The following is a 20,161-nucleotide window of genomic DNA, read 5'->3' as shown; positions in this document are numbered from 1 at the left end:
AGAATGAAAAGAAGTTAATAAAAACCCGGAAGGTGAATTATGACTTTATTATATATATAAAGATGAATTTGTTTGTGTAAAATGGTAAATAATATGTTATGTTGGTTTTTAACTTTTTATATACAGCCGTATATTCATGAGTCACGCTATCTACATGCAAAGAACAGGCCAAGGGGTACCGGTGGTCGTTTTTCCAAGAAAGAAGAAGTTGATTCCTCAAACACAACCGCTTCTGGTTCTTCACAGCGCGTGCAGCCAAAGCCTTCTGAAACACCAAACTATCATTTTCTATCTTCGGATTTTGGAGATGAATATCTAAACATATCATCACCTAACCAGGGTTAGGCGTAATGTTGTTTATTGTGCGCGGGTTGATGTCAAGACTCGAGAGTATTGAGGGAATGCAGGTGCATGCGTTTATGAAGAATTGAAGTCAATGTTGTTTAAGAGAGAGAGAGAGAGAGAGGAGTTAATGCAATCTTGATGTTCAAAATTTTGTATGTATGTAGAATGTGAATAACTTTTGTATGCACTGAGATTACTACCGCCTTCTTTTCCAAAGAGTTATCTTGTTTAGCCTTTTTGGTTAATTGTTTGACTATAAAAGTCAAAAGGTTAATAAATTTGAATAGTTTTTGTTTCTTGTTGTTAATGCAAACACGGAGCAGGGATTAGGTGGAAATAACTTTGTTACTGAGGATTGTATATGTTTGTTTGACTATAAAAGTCAAAAGGTAATCTAGTTTTGTATTTGTTTCTTAATGTTAATGCAGACCGTAGAGCACGATGCTGGTCCAGGCTTCACTACAACATCTGAAGGAGCTCCAATAACCGATCATGAGAAAAGGTTGGTTGGGTTTGGAACACATTTCGTCATTCTTTAGTTATAACTAACGGGTCATATGATTACCAACAATCTCATAAAAATCTCAATTTGGAGTTGAGATTTTTATGCATTAAGTTTACACGCTGACTCGCTAAAACTTAATTGATTTTATCCGTTAGATAAAAGCACAACTCCTATAGAAATTGCCCTCCTCTACTTTACATAATTATAATTGAATTTGTGGATGAACATATTCTAATCGTTTTGTCTGATGGTATGTAACACAGAATCTAGAAGGCGTTTTTCGCTCATTGGTTGACCATTAATATTGGTTTGGGTATGTTCTTTTGGCCCGTTAGCTAAAGGACGATAATGAGAAGTATGATATTTATTTTAGCTGAATATTTTATAATTTCACGGAATTAACCAAAGCCCACCCATGACTGAGATCACTAAAACCGATTAACCAAAAACCAAACGGTGGCAATGCACTTTTGTAGGCTTTGAGAGTTTGAGTATAATAACAATTTTGGCTAATCCAAGCGCAACAAGAACATTTCTAAGAACAGTGACAATTAAACAAAGTAAAACATGACCAATATGAGAGATTGTGAGCGACATACAAAAGAATAAGAACTCATATGAAAAGTGTCATTCGAGTCAGAAATCCATAACCCGAATTGCGCGAAGAAGACCCGAGTGACTAGTGAAATACTCCAAAACCCAGACTGATCACTAAAAAAATGGCTTATTCAGTAGAGAAATCCATATGAGATTGGCCAAATGGCTTATGTGGGCTGCCTATCTGTCTATGAAGAATTACAAAAAAAATAAATATTAAGAGTTGGACAGATTTATGAGTATTAAAGAGTTGTAATTAAGTTTACACCCATACTAACGTCTTATCTTTTATAATTATAAACCTTCAACCTGTTGTCTAACAAAGGGCAAACATCTTTTATCTAGTGGTCAACTATTTACTACACATTTGAATGTGACTTTATAAAGTCTGTGAGATTCAGATAATACTAGTTACAATAAAATGAAAAATTATAAGCATACAACAAAGTCGTTGTAGTATAGTGGTAAGTATTCCTGCCTGTCACGCGGGTGACCCGGGTTCGAACCCCTGCAATGGCGTTTTTTTTGGACATATTTTGGTGTAAATATCACCAAAGTCAAATCAAATTCCAGATGAACAGCATTGATAAAAGCAGTTCCGCAAGGTCGTCAGCGAATAATGATTATTTTAGTATCAAGAAATTTAAATGCATGCCCTTTTTTAGCTCACTCTTTAGTCGTTAGTGTTCTTAGCAACTAGTATTGAGTCATGACCATCACAGCTTGAGCTCATCTTAAAGAAGATTTGAGCATGAGTAGCTCGAAGATATTAGGAAGAAACAATGTTTACTTAAGCGAGCACAATGTAGTTTTGTCTTCCACTTATTTGGCATCAAATACCTGTTAGCATTCAAGTCAATGTTATAATTTGTTATGATTCATATATTGTTGACTTAGTATCAAGAAAACAGTGTATGATTAACTGAAACACAATTTCTTGGTTTGTATAAACTTAAGAGTCAGTATGAAGTAGGAATCTAGGATAATTAGGAGCATGAACAAAAATGAAAAGATAGCTTATAGAAAGAACTAAGTAAAAATTGCCAAATAAAAACAATTGCATAAGCCGCAATTATGACTCAGTATTATAACTAGCACCACGTTGTCGTCTCTGTCAATTTCACTTGAACTACTCCAAATACAACAACTCCAGGCCCAAACAAGAGAAACATTAACTTAAATAACTTAAATTAGGTTAGCCAGAGGATTAGCAAACCCCAAACCCTTATATGTTGTTCCAATGATCACCCTTAGTTTATAATTTGATATATGGAAAACGTAGTGTGTAGCATTTGTAGCTCTTAAACAATTACAACCATGAATCGAATTTCTATCTTTTGGTACGCAAAACTCAAGATTACTTTGAAGTAATAATGAGTTCATTCAAGTGAAAATGAACATACACACTTTAAGACAATTGTTGATTTGGTTTTAAAAATCAATACATAACTTTATAACTACTTTACAGCTCATCTTAGTACTATCATAATAAGTGAAATCTCGTACTGTTAGACCGTTCTAACACAAAGATAATAACCCATAGTAAATATCGATAAAACGAGGTAAAACACGACACTTATTTCCTAACTACAATAAAATGCTATCAAGTCAAATGCTATCAATCAAGAACAAGCTTTGACTAAAAATCCCCAAAACTACAAATGCTTTTAAGACCACTTCCACCATTGACCATACGTTGACTTCTCTATTGAACAAAAGACTTTAAAAGGGTAATGATTTCTGCACTAAGATAAAAGCTCTAAAAATAAGTTTTAGGAAGGAAAATAGTATCAACTATCAACACATCTTGGAGTCACAAAAACTGCCTAATTTTATTAAGGTTGAACAATAGTCTTCTTATTGCTTCATTATTCCATAATTGTTTGGAAATCAAAGCAATGTTCATGGTTCTTAAAGACTTGATTGATAATCCACGCAAACTTTTATCACTTCAAACATCACTCCATTTGACTCTCATTTTCTCTTCGGCTTCATCTTCATTAGCCCATAGGAACCTCATGATAAACTCTTCTATAACTGGTAATATAAAGAGTGAGAAATTATGGCTATAGTTTCACTTCAAAAGATAAACTATAAAAGATTTAACCATAAAAAGAGCAGTAAAAAATATAACCATAAAAACAATTAACCACAAAATAAATAAAAAATAACCATAAAATAAAATAAAATTTCACCATAAAATAAGCAATAGTGTATAACCATAAAATAAAATATAAAACATATAACCCTAATTATAGCGTAATAATTTAAATCTTTTAGGTTAGAAACAGAGGAAACACGTTGTAAAGAAAAGAAGTCACGTGTAGTTATAGGAAGAAAAAATGTTTCCAATTTATGAGACGACCACCTTCATAAATTACATTCTAGTCTTTCATCTAGATTCTTTACACCAATATATATATATATATATATATATATATATATATATATATATTGTGATCGAATTACCTCTCTCCATGCCCGGTAACTTTTTTTAAAGCATACTTATTTACCCTCAAATCTCCACTTCTCGCTTTCAAATTAAGCCTTTCTATATCTTCTATAATATTAAATGGTAATATACAGTGTGAAAAACCATAAGCCTTTCTATATCTTCTATAATATTTATTGGTAACTAGTTTTTACCCCCGTATTACGGCGTTGTTTTATATTATTTGTTTTTAGTATTTATATATTTTTTGAATTTTAATTTTATTTATTCTATGTAAGTTAAGAGTATACTTATGGTTTGATGATAAAAGTTTTCACAAATAAATGAGATGTTATAACCCGGCTTAAAAGCTATATGAGTTTGGTGAGACCCAAGACCCGTTTATTTTTTTTTACCATAAAACTGTTTCTTATTTAGAAATATATTTAAAAAATATCATATATTAATTTTTAATATATCCCTATTTTATATGATTTTTACATCAAATATTTGGTGAGATTAAGCTTTAATTTAATGAGATGTTATAGCCCGTTTAAAGAATATATGGGTTTGGTAAGACCCATACCCGTGAATTCGGGTCAAATGCATGAGAAGCCTCCTTTTAAAAATCAAGCAATCTATTGACTTCCATAAAATGGGGAAGCGACCACATCGCGACACGTAGGATTTTTGAGTTGTTTATATATATTATAAATATAAAGTGTGAAAAACCATAGCTATAGTCCATATTGTTCACTCCACATTGCTAATGGTTAAAAACATTCACAAACATATTCGATTAGCTAGCACGATACATTTACACTAATTTTTTCAAAACACTCATTTTCTGTCCATCTGTACAAACATTTTTAGAAACCCTTACATTTTCACATATACATCTTTTTACATCTAATCAAATTACTTTTTTTAAACTACTTTTGAAAATAAGATATTAAAAAAATCTAACCATAAAATAAGCATTACAATATTTAGCAACAAAAAAATCAGCCATAAAATAAGCAATATAAATTGAACCATAAATAAGCAATTAAAAAAAACAAACGACAAATAAATAAGAAATATAAAATTTAACTATAACAATTATCCAGTCACAAATTTAAAAAAAATGAAAAATCTAACCATAAAATAAAATATATAAAATGTAATCAAAAAATTAAAAATAAGAATAATAATAAAATGGATTAATAATTAAAATATAAAATCATAAGAAGAAACTATACAAAGAAGTTACAAATAGTAGTTATGGAAACGAAGTGGTATCTTGCTTCTGATGGCTTATGATACATATACGTCCATAAATTGCTGCTTCGTTTCGTCTTCAACTACATGCAAATAGTTTCCTCCGATTCATCTCTAGAGTTTACCATTCTCTCCATCATCCCGGTAATTATTATTCTATTCTTATTATTATTAACCCTCAATTCTCTGTTTCTCGCTTTCAAATCAAACATTAATAATTAGACTTGGTTTCTGCTTACAAGTTTTTACTAACTAATTAATTACTTGTATATTGTAATCGTTCATACATGCATATGTAATTAATTGTGTGATTATTTATACTTATTTGGTTATTGTTGCATGCAGGTACAACATCTTGCATTATTGCATTATATATATAGATGTCTTTCACTAACATGAGACCATCTTCATTCGGTTCGTCTTCTGCGAACCATTCACTAGACCGGGAATTACGGTCCGGTTACGTTCTAACCGGAGATCAGGAAGTTGTTGTAAGCACACAGACAATACATGCTCCATCAGGTACGTGCTTATGCTGATTTTGCAGTCTACTTAATATATATTTGTTTGGTTTAATTAGTTATATGTTTTTATTGTTGTAATACTGATGATATTCAACTCCATCTTTTGATGTCAGGATTTTATGGACAACAACAACACTACTTCAATGCTAATTATCAGCCGCTGCAGCCACTACCAAACATGCTTCCTGCCAACAACAGTGGATTCCTAAATCAGGTTCCACAACATGATTTTTTCGGGCATAACAATATTGTAAGTTTCTTACACCTTATGGTTGGTTGGTTTTATATTATGTGTGGCAAAGCGGGGGGGGGGGGGGGGGGGGGTCGGGTTGGGTAATGGGCCGGAATGGAAAAACGAGTCAAATTTAAAAAATTATTGATTTGGTTACGGTCATTTTTAAAAGGTGTCAAATTTGGTCAAGGTCAAAACGGGCCATCTTAAAAAGATATAAATTTGGTTCTTGCCATTTTAAAAATGATATCATTTTGGTTCGGGTCAAAAATGGTTCATCTCAAAAGGTATCACTTTTGTTCATATCAAAACGAGTCACTTAAGTATGTGTCGATTTGATTCGGGTCAAAACGAATGATGGGTATCAATTTGGTTTAGATCAAACTGGTATCAAATTTGGTTCAAGTCAAACCGGGTCTTTTTAAAGAAGATATATATCATTATGTTTCGAGCCAGAACGGCTCATTAAAAAGGTGTCAATTGATTAGGCTCAAAATGGCTAATTTTAAAATGTATGGTCAAAACGGGTTATTTTTGAAAAGTATTATTTTGGGGTAGGTTAAAACGGGTCAATTTTGTTTGGATTCTTGATTTTCTTCAAAGTTTTTCATTGTGTTGAGTTGTAAAGGGATGTGCTCCATATTCATATTATGGTGGAATGACGGGAGCGTATGGTCCACCTATGGTAAGATACACGATTTCATATATCTATATATGTTTGTATACCTTCAAAGATCATCACTATAATTGTATGGATTTATTTGTCTTAATAGCTTCCACCGCAATCTTTGGATGTGCCAACAAGGGTACCGTTGGCACATGAAACAGGACTGGAGCCTGTTTTTGTAAATGCCAAGCAGTACCACGCGATCCTGAGACGAAGGAAATCGCGTGTGAAAGCAAAGAATGCAAAGAAGTTAATAAAAGGCCGTAAGGTGAATTATGACTTTATAATTTAGAGATGAATTTGCTTGTGTAAAATGGTAAATAACATGATATGTTGATTGTATCTTACAGCGGTATGTTCATGAGTCGCGTCATCTGCATGCGGTGAACCGGGCTAGGGGTGTTGGCGGTCATTTTATCAAGAGTGAAGAAGATGATTCCTTAAAGACAACCACCTCTTATTCTTCAACGCGTGTGCTCCCAGAGTCTTCAGAAACGCCATGGGGTGAATCTGCCAATTTGCAGAATTACCATGCATCACCGGGCAACCATTTCATGTCTTCAGATATATTTGCTAAACATATCTTCACCTAACCAAGGTTAGGTGTGGTGTTGTTTCCTATGCTTGGAAGAAATGAATTTACAACATGAGAGCAGGTTGATGTCGAGACTCGAAAATACTGAGAGAACGCAAGTGCACGCGTTTATGGAGAAATGAAGTTTATGTTGGTTTTGGAGAGAGACGAGTTGATGCATTCTTGATGCTAAAACTTTTGTATGTATAAATTATGTGAATAACTTTTGTAATTTGTATGCATGAAGAGAGATGAGAAATGTCTTTAAAATCTGAATCCATCAAACTTTGAAGTACTAATAATGACAGGTTAATGTTCATCAAAGATCAGTCAATAATCATCGAGTATTTTATAACTTTGGTTTGCAGGTATGAATGTATGCGCGTCATACAACACGCCTTGGTTGTAGACTTGTAGTCAACGACTCACTCGATTGGCAAGTTTTCTACTTCACTCCTCACCGAGTCAAACAAAACTGTTGACAAATAACGTTCCCCAAAGCTTGGAAAAAAAACCTGGTACGTACAGTTTTTTTAAACAAAGTTACATTCAAGACCAACCCACAAAAGGATATGATAAAAGCATAACATATTTAGATCATCTTACAACAATGAGCTTTCCTTCATATTCTGGTCGTTTTGCGATTCTAATGGCTGCAGCAGCAGCTGCCCCGGACGATATCCCCACCTGCACGCACCAAGTGAACAATAATAATAATGTAACCGACAAATCAAGAAACATTCTATATGAAAGATGATTATACCAGCAAACCTTCTTTCAGTGCAAGAAGCTTGGCAGTTTCAATGGCTTCTTCGCTACTTATCTGAACAAGGTTTCCAAAATATAACACATTTGTCACTCGTTAATCATGTTTATATAGAAATAAAAATTGCAGCTTAAACGCTTATGCTCACCATTATAACTTCATCAAGAATGTTGACATCCAAAACATCAGGAATAACACCAGCACCAATTCCTTGTATCATATAATAATAATAATAATAATAATAATAATAATAATAATAATAATAATAATAATAATAATCGAATTAAGCATATAAACTTTCATCTATCAAAGTCTAACTAAGTTAAAGCATTACCAGGGGTTCCTCCATTTAGAACAGCACTTTCACTCGGCTCAATACCATATATCTAAACTCAGATTATGCAAACAATGAACAAACTAGATTAGCTTACCTACAAAAGTTTAATATTTCAAAATTAAGAATATACTCACCTTAATATTCGCGTTTTTTTCCTTGAGAAACCGCCCCACGCCAGTCACTGTCCCACCAGTCCCGATCCCAGAAACAAAAGCATCAACTTTCCCATTGCACGCGTTCCATATCTCGGGCCCCGTTGTTTCATAATGAATCTACAAGGTTATAATAGTGAATTCCATAATCTTGTCATTGTAATAAAATATCAAAGAAATACCTTTGGGTTAGAGCATTCACATTCCGTTCTCCATCCCCATCTCTATAATTACACTACAAAACACTACATTTCTCTTTCCTGTTTAATTAAATAATACTTTTATCATTACAGTTTTCTCTCTCCCCTACTCACAACCAATCCAACAAATATTAAAAAATAAATAGGGGCAAACAATGTTCCCTAAATGTTTCCCCAAATTTACAAAAAATCACCACATTTCTCTCTCCACCCTATAATTTACACTCACAATCATTCAAAACTCATCCCTATAATTTACCAATCCCCTCACATAATTATGGGGGATGGGATGGGAATGCTCTTAGGTGGATTATCAAACTGCTTAAGGAAATAACTGTTTGGTGTTTTTTCTACTATTTCTTCTACTTTTTTAAAAACGCCTTCAATTCCCTTGGATATATCAGATAAAATCAATTATGCCCCGAAAGACCGCATAGCAATCCTTCTCTCCATGCTAAATGTATATGGCATAACTATTATAAGTTTGTAACTTTTGACCGCTGCAATAAAAGCCAACCCGATTCCAGTATTGCCGCTTGTCGCCTCAACAAGCACCGTCTTCATTAAAACATTATAGTTAATAATCTTGCATCAAATTTAGGTTACATTAAAAGCAAATTATCTAACCTTCCCGGGAGTAATAAGACCCTTATCTTCTGCATCTTTAATCATGCTTAATGCAATACTATTTGTTCAAATTCAAAAATAAATAATTGAATAAATAAATAAATACAAAGACTGAACTAACAGTTGTAATGAACATAAAGCAAGAAACTTTACCTGTCTTTTACACTGGAGCAGGGTTCCATAGCTTCCAACTTGGCAGCGATACGCGCACCACAACCATCTACGATCTTTTTAAGATGAACCACAGGTGTATTTCCTATCAACTGCATATTATCAGGGATAAAAGTGTAAGATTATTTCAAAAATCTGAATGAACGTGAAATTAATGCGTTCAAGATTCTTAAGAAATGAATTTACTTCGGTAACGTCTTGTGCTATTCCAACGTTGGATCCCATGTTTCTTTGAGGTTACTGTATGATGAAACAACAGTATGCTCAGCTGCACAAAAGAATATGATATTCAAATTTCTGGTGTTGTTCTCATATTAATTTCAGTATCAAGAAAGTCAAACATAACAGCTACTAAGAAACCATAAAGTCAAAGTCAAGAAGGCTCCTAATTGGCTAATTTCATTATTAATCTCATCAACTCTATTTGTGTTCAATAGAATTAGTAATGTTTTTACTTTTAAAGTCAAAAACTAATGCTTTCATATTCAATCAATGCAATACATGGGAATCCAATGCTAACATCTCTTAACTTGTTTTTTTGTAAATATCCCATCATTCACTTTCCCTGTGATCATTCTAATCATGAATACTAGCAGTTTTGAATCTGAAACTCAGGTTATTTGACCGCAAAAGTCAAACTGTAATATTTTTGACTTTAGGTACAAAAGGAGTATGATTAAATAATTTCCTCTAACATGAAACAATCTTATGCTCAGCTTCAGAAATTAATGTGATATTCAAATTTCTAATGTGCTTTTCATATTAATGTTAGTATCAAGAAAGTCAAACATCCATAAAGTCAAAATCAAGAAGTCTGATTCAATAGAGTAGACCCAATTAATTGTGTTATTCCAAAATCCAAATAGAGCATCAAAACAACTTCCCCCCAAAAAAAACTCAGATGATTGAAAAATCTGGTTTTGAAGTTAGAAGAACTTAATACAATAATTAAAGTAATTGGATTCATTATATATAAGCTAACAACTCTGGGATAAGAATCATCAAAATAGTACCTTAATATTATTTTCTGACAATTAGTTGCTAAATAAAGACCAAGATCCGGTGACAGATGGGAAAGAGGGTGGCTTGACTGAGCACTTATATTAATAAGCATGCAACTAAAAAACATAGTACCTTTCTTTTTATAATGTTGTTATTATTGGTTCTTCACTTTATATTTATATATATATATATATATACCACACACAAACATATATAATAATAATAATAATAAAAATATATATACATACATACAATGCACACATAGCACATATACATACATATACATCTCAGGCGATAAGAAGTTCTCGTCACCGCCCAAATCGCCCACGGGACGGTGTTGTAGCCCCTGTCGCCCTTTTCTCGCCCCAATCCGTATATCTAAACTCAAATTATGCAATCAATAACCAAACTAAATTAGCTCACCAAAAACCCTTAGAAAACTTTTAATATTGTGAGATCAAATAACCTTAATACTCGCGTTTTTTTCCTTGAGAAACTTCCCCACGCCGGTCACTGTCCCACTCGTCCATATCCCGGCAACGAGGGCATCAACTTTCCCTTTACACGCGTCCCATATCTCCGGTCCAGTAGTTTCATAATGAATCTACAAGGTTACACTTACAACACTTCATATTTCATAATTCCCATAATCTTTTGATTTTAATAACATACTAGGTTAGAACCCGTGTAATACACGAGCTGGTAATAAAACGAAAACAATTAAAAACACATAGAAATAAAAGTTACATGTTGGCAAACACTTTGTACATCTTAAAAATAAATTACATCTTAAGCAACGTAAAACTTGATATATACACATATACACAATATAAATAATTACAAATTAACTCAGAAACAAAACCCGAAACGAAATTAAAAATGGGTTTCCGATCTAATTCATAACTCAGAACCAATAACTTGAATTAACCTGGAACATATCCGTTTGGCAAACCATTTGATTTTTCAAAATTAAATTCATAAAATTATTTTCTGTAACTAACTTTAATCTTGGCATGTTATAATACTTGAAAGTCTTGCAAAAGTTTAGCACTTGCAGGTTGACTTTTCTTTGTCAAGTGTCAAATCTATAATCTAAATTTAACTATTAACCAATTAACCTTGTGCAAAATGACCCTTTTTGCAGTGTTTTAGTAAAAAATTTTGAAATTACTGCACCAGATTGTTGTATTAATCTTCCATCAAATAATGCATCATCAAATCGGTTTAACTTGTTATGACCCACGAATAGACCGTAACTTAAATTGACTGGTTGACAAACAGAGTTTTCATAAAGTTCTTCTCTGACTTGTTAACAATTATTGTTGATGGATTTTAATGTGATTAATCCGTTTCAGTCGTTGTCCAGTAATGGAATTCCATAAGTACCGTTGTCTACAAATCTTCAAAAATGATCACATATGTAATCTGTGTCACACCCGTATACACAACAAAACTGTTCTGTAACAAATAGAAACGCGACCACAACCTTCCATTTAACCAGTTTGAAACTCCTTTCAGAATTTAGTGAACCTATTTAAAAAAAGTTAATAAAATATAATAATTAAACAAATAGCATAAACTTATAGCTTGTAGTATTAAAAAAGTCAATAAATCATCACCTATAGAGAGTGTTGAAGCTCCATAAGGTTAGTAATCTTGATTTTGATATCAAACTGTCAGTTAACCCGTTAGAAGCTCCATTCAGAATATTATCACAAGCAATTTGCAACAGAATTTCACAAAACAAAATTCCAACAAACATAAAATTATGGTGTAAAATGAAGGATTGCTAGTACTTACCAATGTGTAGTCGACTAAAGTTAATGGAAGCTTATTTTATGCGCTGCAACCACGATCCCAGGATAAGCTGCAATCCAATTCAGATTTATTTAATAATATTTGTTGATTTTATGTTTCTTGAAGCAAATTCATATTATTTGAAACAAAGACCTTTCATTACACTAAAGATGTTGCTTAAGTCATGTGATTAAAATTTTTTTAAAGAAATTGAAGACAAATTTGGATTAACACATTTAGAATCTTTACCCTGCTAATGTCTTGAACACTTATTGCGTATCTATTTGCTATGGCATCTTTGCATCAGGCATCTGTTTATAATATCTGTAAAATTGATAATACTTGTTTTAAAAAACGCATTTTAGTAAACAAACATGCAATTAAGATAGATGATCTACCTGGAGCAAAGGTTTTAGTCGTTCTAAAGATACAACAACAGTTCTTGATCTACAAGATAACCAAATAAATAAACAGCTAGTTATGAACCAGGTTAAAGTACAACATAGTTGCTCAGGTTAAGAGTAAAGGTAATTAAAGGGTAACTTCGGAAACTTATAATTGGTTCCTTGCACCATAAACAGTTTAGCTGATATAATCTATCATAAATCATAACATTTTCATGATTATTTATTTATAATGGCCAACACTGATTAGAGTAGGTAAGAAAACCTGAAAATGAGCTAAAAGCATCTTAACCACATGCTCATGTTTCATTCTGGTATGTTCTACCTTACTCTTCTAGTAACATTAACTGCAAGAATGATTTATTTATAATATAAATAACACTATTAGATCAAAAACAAAAAGCAATACACAAGTGACACATCTATTATCAATACAAAAATAACTTCTTTACAAATACAATTCAATCTTAATAGCAGGTAGGGGTGTACATGAAACCGACACAGCCTGAAAACAGACATGCAATTAAGATGAAAAAAATAAAACATGATAAAACCTATGGTCTTTATGCAACAAACCTAATTCAAGACTAATAGCTGCAAGCTTGCAACAACTTGACTACAAAATCTTAATTCTTTAATTACCCTTGGATCAAAATAAATCTGCAATTTGTTTAAATTAATTCCCAAACATAAACCAATTAACCAATCCAAAAGTCCTGAAATAGAAGGTATCCATCATTTTCAAAGTAAATAATCGATTTTATTTTCTTTGTAATAACAGAAGAAAATCAAATTGACTTCTGTCAACATCATGAAACGCAAAACAAATTAAAAATCACATCTTTCAAAATGAAACTACTTCTTCAATATCATAACTGAATACGATACTTGCTAATACCTTTAAAGTTGAAGACGATGATCGATATTGCACTTTATGTAAAATCCAATCTGTAAATCAAAATTAGGGTTAGTATTATAGATCGAATGTTGAAGACGTTTACATATGCAGATGATTAATACCAGAATCATTGAAGACGACGTACGATTGATCATATGCGGCCGTTTGAGATTGAGAGAAATCTAGGTTAAGTCTTGAGAGGGTTGGAGTGAAGTTTTGACATATAAAGGCTCCGATAATAACAAAATGGTTCAAGTCGGGTTGATTAAATGACCCGCGAGTTTTGTGATTGAGTTTACGAATTATACAAATATTAAATGAAATACTTAGAAAATAACAAGTGGCAGTTTAAATGAATTTGGTGAAAATCCATTGCTTTGTTAGGTAGGAAGATTAAAGAAATGGAAAATTCCCAAAATGTCCATTTTTAAATGATATATTCTAAATTTGTCCCCTAAAAAATTAAATTGTATATTTGTCCCTTTACTAACATATCATCGTTTCTACGTTAGGAGTTCGAGACCACATAATTCTTAACTCGCCGCCTCCCTGTCACGTTAGCTCAAAACTCGTCGTCTCACCGTCATGTTAGCTCAAAACTCGTTGTCTCACCATCATGTTATCTCAAAACTCATCGTCTCACCGTCATGTTAGCTTAAAAATTAAATTTAATAAATCTTGTTATTTAAATAAGGTATACATAAAATGATTTTGATGGTATGCATGAGTTTTGTTAATTGTATTATTATCCAAAATCCTATATACAAGAATTTAAAAACCAATAAATTTAAAAACATTTAAATATTTTTTAAATCAATTTAGGATCAATTTTGTAGTAAAGATAAGATAGAATTTTTTTTAGCTAACATGATGGGGAGACAGAGTTTTTAGCTAGCATGGTGGGGAGACAACAAGTTTTTAGCTAACATGACAGTGAGATGACGAGTTTTGAGCTAACATGATGGTGAGACGACGAGTTTTGAGCTAACATGATGATAAGACGACGGATTTTGAGCTAACATGACGGTGAGATGACGGGTTAAGAAACAAGTCGTCTCGAACTCCTAACATAGAGACGGCAACAGGGGTGGCTCGTGGGACAACGAAAACAAGCTAGGGATTTAGGCCCCCACTCAGCTAAGGCCTCCAAATCCAAAAAAAACATTATATATAGATATATTATAATGGGTATAACGAACTCAAAGTAATGTATTGATGTGGTGGTAGAATTGGTTGTTACTAAAGTATAGGTAATGAGTTCAAAACTTGTAATAATCAAAAAAATAAAAAAATTCTTGTCAATTGTTATGATTTAGGCTTCCACATTTGTTGAGCCAGCCCTGGACAACGACATGTTAGTAAAGGGACAAATATAGAATTTAATTTTTTTAGAGAACATATTTAAAATATATCTCTGATAAAGGGACAATTTGGAAATTTTCCCTTCAAATAAATACCTTACCTTTGGGTTACCGGATTATCAAACTGTTTTAAGGAAATAACTATTTGGTGTTTTTTCTACTATTTCTTCAACTTTATGTAAAAGTCCCTCTATGCCCTTGGATGCATCAGATAATATCAATTCTGTCCCGAAAGCTCACATAACGATTCTTCTTTCCATGCTATACGTACATGGCATAACTATTATTAGTCTGTAACCTTTAGTTGCTGCAATGGAGGCCAACCCGATTCCAGTATTGCCTCCTGTCGCCTCAACAAGCACCGTCTTCATTAACACGTACATTTTAATTAGTAACTTAGCATTAACATTATGTTATATTAAAAGAATTTGATCTAACCTTCCCGGGAGTAATAAGTATAAAATGATGGTCAATCAACTTGATGTTTTCATTAACTAGGGAAGGTTACATATACAAGAGAATAGTTAAGATCAAGGCATAATGCATGGCCAAGATCAAGGAATAATAAATACAATTATTACAAGGAGGTTACATAAAAATAAATGTTACAAATTTCAAAACTTGAATTTGGGGGGAACCAAATGAACTGTGGGTAGGGTATGGTGTTGACCATGTCGTGTCTTAATATCGCCCTCAAGATAGACGATCGAGAGAGAAGTCTGATCTTGGATAGTAACTCGTGGTAGCGTGTTTTAAGCAATGGTTTAGTTAAAGCATCTGCTAATTGATCATCTCCTTTAATATGTGTTACCCGTATAATACTTGTTTGCACCTTTTCACGAACAAAATGAAAATCAAGTGATAATGTTTCATTCGTGAGTGAAAGATAGGATTCGCCGAGTAGTGGGTTGCACTAAGGTTATCACAATAAATAGTTGGAGTGATTGTGGATTCGTAGCTAAGCTCGGTCATTAAAGAAATAATCCATTGTACCTCGGTTGTTTTTGACGCAACGGCTCGAAATTCAGCTTCTGTAGATGAACGAGCCAAAGTTGGTTGTCGCTTAGAAGTCCATGCAATGGGGTTTGAACCAAGATAAACAATGTATCCCGTTGTACTTCTGTAAGTTTCTTTGTTACCCGCCCAATCCACATCCGTAAAAGCATGTAATTGCAAAGGTGAATTACGGCGAATAAGCAAACCATGATGAATTGTACAATGTAAATAATGAAGCAATCGCTTTAGGGTGTCCTAATGGATATTTGTTGGGCGATGCATGAATTGTGACAATTTGTTTACTGCAAAAACAACATCAAGAAGGGTTAAAGATAAGTATTGTAAGGGCCCAACGATGGACCTATATTCGGTAGGATTAGGTAATTGTGACCCATCAGTGGTGTTATAATGGACCGATGTTGTCATAGGTGTAGTTGCCGGTTTGCAATCACTCATGTTAGTTTTATTAAGAAGATCGAGTATGTATTTGCTTTGGGAAAGAAAAAGGCCATCGGAGTGGGGAAGAACTTCGATACCTAGAAAATAAGAAAGGTTGCCCAAATCCTTTAGGAAAAATTTGTTGGCAAGAGAATTGATGAAAGAGGAAACAAGAGACAGGTTAGGACCGGTGATGATAATGTCATCGACATATACTAGAATATAAATGGGGGAGGTGGTAGAACGATGAATGAAGAGAAAGGGATCAGAAATAGTTGGTTTAAAATGATTGGAGATGAGAAACGATTTGAGTTCGTCATACCAAGCGCGAAACGCTTGTCGAAGACCATAAATAGCTTTGTGCAATTTACAAACGTGAGTTGGGAGAGACGGGTCAATGAACCCCGGTAGTTGGGACATGTAAACGGATTCGTTGAGTGTGCCTTGAAGAAAGGCATTATTGATATCAAGTTGTCGTAAAGACCAACTGTGAGAGGCGGCTAATGCAAGAATAAGGCGAAGCGAAGCGGGTTTAACAACCGGACTAAAGGTTTCAATATAATCGATTCCCGGTCTTTGATTAAAACCTTTTGCAACTAATCGGGCTTTTAAACGGTCAACGGAGCCGTCGGGTTTAAATTTTGTGCGAAAAAACCCATTTACAGCCAACCAGATTAGGAATGGATTCGCGGGGAACGAGGGTCCATGTTTTGTTACGAATGAGAGCTTCATGTTCATCTTGCATTGCCTTTCGCCAGTGAGGTTGTTTAAGGGCTTGGGTAATGTTTGAGGGTTCGGGAAATGGTTGAACAATTGAGTGGTAAAGTAAGAAATCATTATTATGATATTTTGAGTTTGGTTTGCGTGTGTTGCGGGTTTGTCTTTCACTAATGACGGGAAGGGTAGTGGTGTGTGGGTTATTAGTTTGTGTTGGGATGGGAATAGATGAGGGAGTAGTAGTTAAATTTGGTGAAGGGAGTGGACTTTCAGGTTGGGTGGTAGGGAAAATGATAGTAGTAGGACTTGAAGTGACAGATTGAGTTTGAGATGTTGGTTGGCTTTGAGTGTGGTTTTCATTATTATATGGAGTGATGGGTGGGTCCACCGTGGTGGATGGGAGAGGATTTAAAGATTATGGAATTATAGTGATTCTCAACCATGTGTCTGGATCTGTTGCAGTTGTGGGTGTTGTGTGAGTTAAGGTGGGATATGGGAAAGTTGTCTCTACAAAATGAACATGTCTTGAGGTATAGAATTTGTTTGTTATTGGTTCAAGAAGATGGTATGCACTTTGAGAGGAAGAGTAGTCTATGAATATACAAGGCTTAGATCGAGATTGTAATTTATGATGTGAATATGGACGAAGCCAAGGGTATGCCAAACAACCAAAATTCCTTAATTTTTCATAATTGGGAATTTTGTTGAAAAGACGGTGATAAGGTGAATCATTTTGAAGTGTAGATGTGGGCAAGCGATTAATTAAGTAGGTTGCGGTGGTAAATGCAAAAGGCCAAAATTTTAAAGGTATGTGGGCATGTGAGAGGAGAGTGAGACCAGTTTCGACTATGTGACGATGTCGTCGCTCAGCATAGCCATTATGTTCGGGAGTATGAGGTGGAGAAGTAAGGTGAGTGATACCACAAGAAGATAGGTGAGAAGCAATTTTATGTATTCGCCTCCATTGTCGGTAAATAATTGTTTTATTTTGGTTTGGAAATAGTTTTCGACAAGATGTTGAAAACGAATGAAGGTGGTGAGAGAGTCGGATTTATGCTTTAAAGGATTGTGACAATCGTCAATTTCAGGTTAACTCCGTTAACTCCGTTAACTCAACTCCGTCAATTCAAACTTAAAGATCACGGAATCTATAACGCACACCTCATTACATTTAAACTAGGGTTTAAATGACGCTTAACACTTACTACATGTGTAGTCTTTCGGGAATTGCACCGAAACGCAAACGAGTTGACGCAAACGATTGGTGAATAAACAAAAAACGTCAAAACAATAATTATGTGATAATTATGTGTTAGACTTATGTGATAACATGGTATAAACGTTAACTCAATGTGCTAGAACTAGTTATTTAAGCTAGAAAAGTAACATTTGGAAGTTGAGGGACTAAAGTGTAACATGTTATTATAAATACATAAACTAAAACCCTAACACTCTTTCTCTCCCTCCCAAACCCGACGGCAGCTCTAAGCCCCCCCCCCCCTTGCGATCGGCTCCAATACACACACAAAATACTTGATTTTGATCTTGGTTTTTCACAATTGAAGCATCCTACATCCGTTTCTAGCCATCTCCTACCTTCCTATTGCTTGTATTGGTGCTTTTGAAGGTATAAATTACAAACCCTAGGTCCGATTTTCATAAGTATGGTGTTCATATGTTTTGGTTTTGATTTGATGGTGTATTGATGATGATTTGATAACTAGAATTGTTACATGTTAATTGTTCGTGTCTTTGATTTGAGTTCAAACAAAAACCCTAATCATGTATGTAATGTGTAATTGATGTGCATGGATAGTGATTATGGAGTCTAGAGTGTTATATGAATGAATTATGGTCCATAGATAGTTAATATGTTGAGTTTGGATGCAAACAGTTTCTGGACAGATTGTGTTATTGATGTTTAATTGACTGTAACGGGGTGTAAATGTGAAAATTGGTTGAGATTATTGATACTACAGTAAACTAGGTTGAGTCTAGTTTCTAAAGAATATAAATTTGCAATTTTTTGACATGTAAAAGTTAACTTTTATGATTTTACAAAAACGTTGTGCAAAGCTGAGTTGTTAGACCTGCTGTTAGGTTGTTTTGTAAATGTTATATCTCATGAACTACGAGACCAATTGGGTTGGTTCCACTTCTGGAAGTTGACTTGTTGAGTTAGGAACCTAACCCAAGTGGTCTTGCATTTGTTGGATTTTTCATTTAACGGGAATTTCAAATAACATTATGTTGCGCATGAATTTGACTGTTATGAGTTTGCTGTAATGATTTGATTATTGTGAGAAACCTATGTGGAATAAAAATATAATAAAATATATTCTGGAAACCTAAGACATATATGCTTTTGTGATGATTTTTGGTAAATTAATTGTGATGCTATGATCGGTGGGATAGACTAGTTTTTCAAGTAGAATTCTGTCGTTAAGAAACTAGTTGCCGAGTTTTGTGAAAGTTGCATGAAACAACGTGATTGCTAATTCATTATCGTGTTTTGACCAAATTGCCCTTGAGGGGAATGATTGCTAACTAATTGTCGTGTTTTGACCAAAATACCCTTGCGGGGAATAATTGCTAATTGATTGTCATGATTTGACCAAATTGCCCTCGTGGGGAATAATTGCTAGTTAATTGTTATGTGTTGACCAAATTGCCCATACGGGGAGTAATTGCTAGTGATGTACATTATGAATACATGACACGTAAATAATTGCTCACACGTGTAACGTATCACAAATACACTTGTTAAAGTCACACACGATTCACAAACGAAACACGAAACATGTTGTGTGCATAGGTATTATGTGCCGGGTCTAGAGACTCGATAATATTCCGACACTTAAAAAAATCTCTTTGTTGTTTTAGAACGCTAGAGAGAGTTTTTCTGTGACGCGCATCTTGGTGAATTATTTTGGGAATACTTCGCAAACAGTGAGTTTCACTTACCCCTTTTTAAACTGTTTTCAAACGCTTTTCACTTGGGGGAGATAACATACTCCGAAAACGCATTTAAGATTTTGTTAATATAGATTATATATCACTTGTAAAGACTAAGTGGCAAACGCAATAACTAAAGTCCTTCATTCACATCGAACCATTTAATATTGGATAATAGCGAGTCATTGTTGAGTAGTACTACTGG

General features: G+C 33.7%; 1 protein-coding gene, 1 long non-coding RNA gene and 1 pseudogene across 3 annotated transcripts; 1 reads left to right on the top strand and 2 right to left on the bottom strand.

Annotated features, from left to right (window-relative positions):
• Positions 1-5,533: 5,533 nt before the first annotated feature.
• LOC143537749 (nuclear transcription factor Y subunit A-9-like) lies at positions 5,534-7,321 on the top strand. The gene is made up of 6 exons (XM_077031446.1): positions 5,534-5,660; positions 5,776-5,912; positions 6,523-6,579; positions 6,668-6,829; positions 6,912-7,045; positions 7,218-7,321. Exons 1-6 carry the CDS (start codon positions 5,534-5,536, stop codon positions 7,276-7,278), a joined length of 678 nt encoding a protein of 225 aa, XP_076887561.1. The 3' UTR covers positions 7,279-7,321.
• A 185-nt stretch (positions 7,322-7,506) lies between these two features.
• On the bottom strand, positions 7,507-9,670 carry LOC143537778 (cysteine synthase-like; annotated as a pseudogene). The gene is made up of 11 exons (XR_013136127.1): positions 9,575-9,670; positions 9,371-9,480; positions 9,218-9,275; positions 8,898-9,148; positions 8,573-8,585; positions 8,373-8,510; positions 8,233-8,287; positions 8,050-8,126; positions 7,899-7,958; positions 7,742-7,822; positions 7,507-7,650 (listed from the first exon to the last, which is right to left on the bottom strand). The product of XR_013136127.1 is annotated as a cysteine synthase-like (transcript).
• Positions 9,671-10,908: 1,238 nt separating this feature from the next.
• Positions 10,909-15,306, bottom strand: LOC143537780 (uncharacterized). Its single transcript, XR_013136129.1, has 3 exons — positions 15,289-15,306; positions 14,952-15,215; positions 10,909-10,994 (listed from the first exon to the last, which is right to left on the bottom strand). It is a non-coding gene; the product is annotated as an uncharacterized LOC143537780 (long non-coding RNA).
• Positions 15,307-20,161: the final 4,855 nt, after the last annotated feature.

Source organism: Bidens hawaiensis, unplaced genomic scaffold, assembly GCF_021521415.1.
Source record: "Bidens hawaiensis isolate Kalapana, Puna unplaced genomic scaffold, B.hawaiensis_p1.1 tig00011343_1, whole genome shotgun sequence".
In the NCBI taxonomy this organism is placed as follows: Eukaryota; Viridiplantae; Streptophyta; class Magnoliopsida; order Asterales; family Asteraceae; genus Bidens; species Bidens hawaiensis.
The sequence above is the reverse complement of the archived record's forward strand: the minus strand, read 5'-3'. Positions and strand labels throughout refer to the sequence as shown.

What these genes read in the sequence shown, in the direction of transcription:
- LOC143537749 (XM_077031446.1), top strand. Translation starts at nt 5,534, where the DNA reads ATGAGACCATCTTCATTCGGTTCGTCTTCTGCGAACCATTCACTAGAC. An exon ending in GACAATACATGCTCCATCAG is followed by an intron (nt 5,661 to 5,775) that starts GTACGTGCTTAT and finishes TTTTGATGTCAG; the next exon opens with GATTTTATGGACAACAACAA. An exon ending in TTTTCGGGCATAACAATATT is followed by an intron (nt 5,913 to 6,522) that starts GTAAGTTTCTTA and finishes TGAGTTGTAAAG; the next exon opens with GGATGTGCTCCATATTCATA.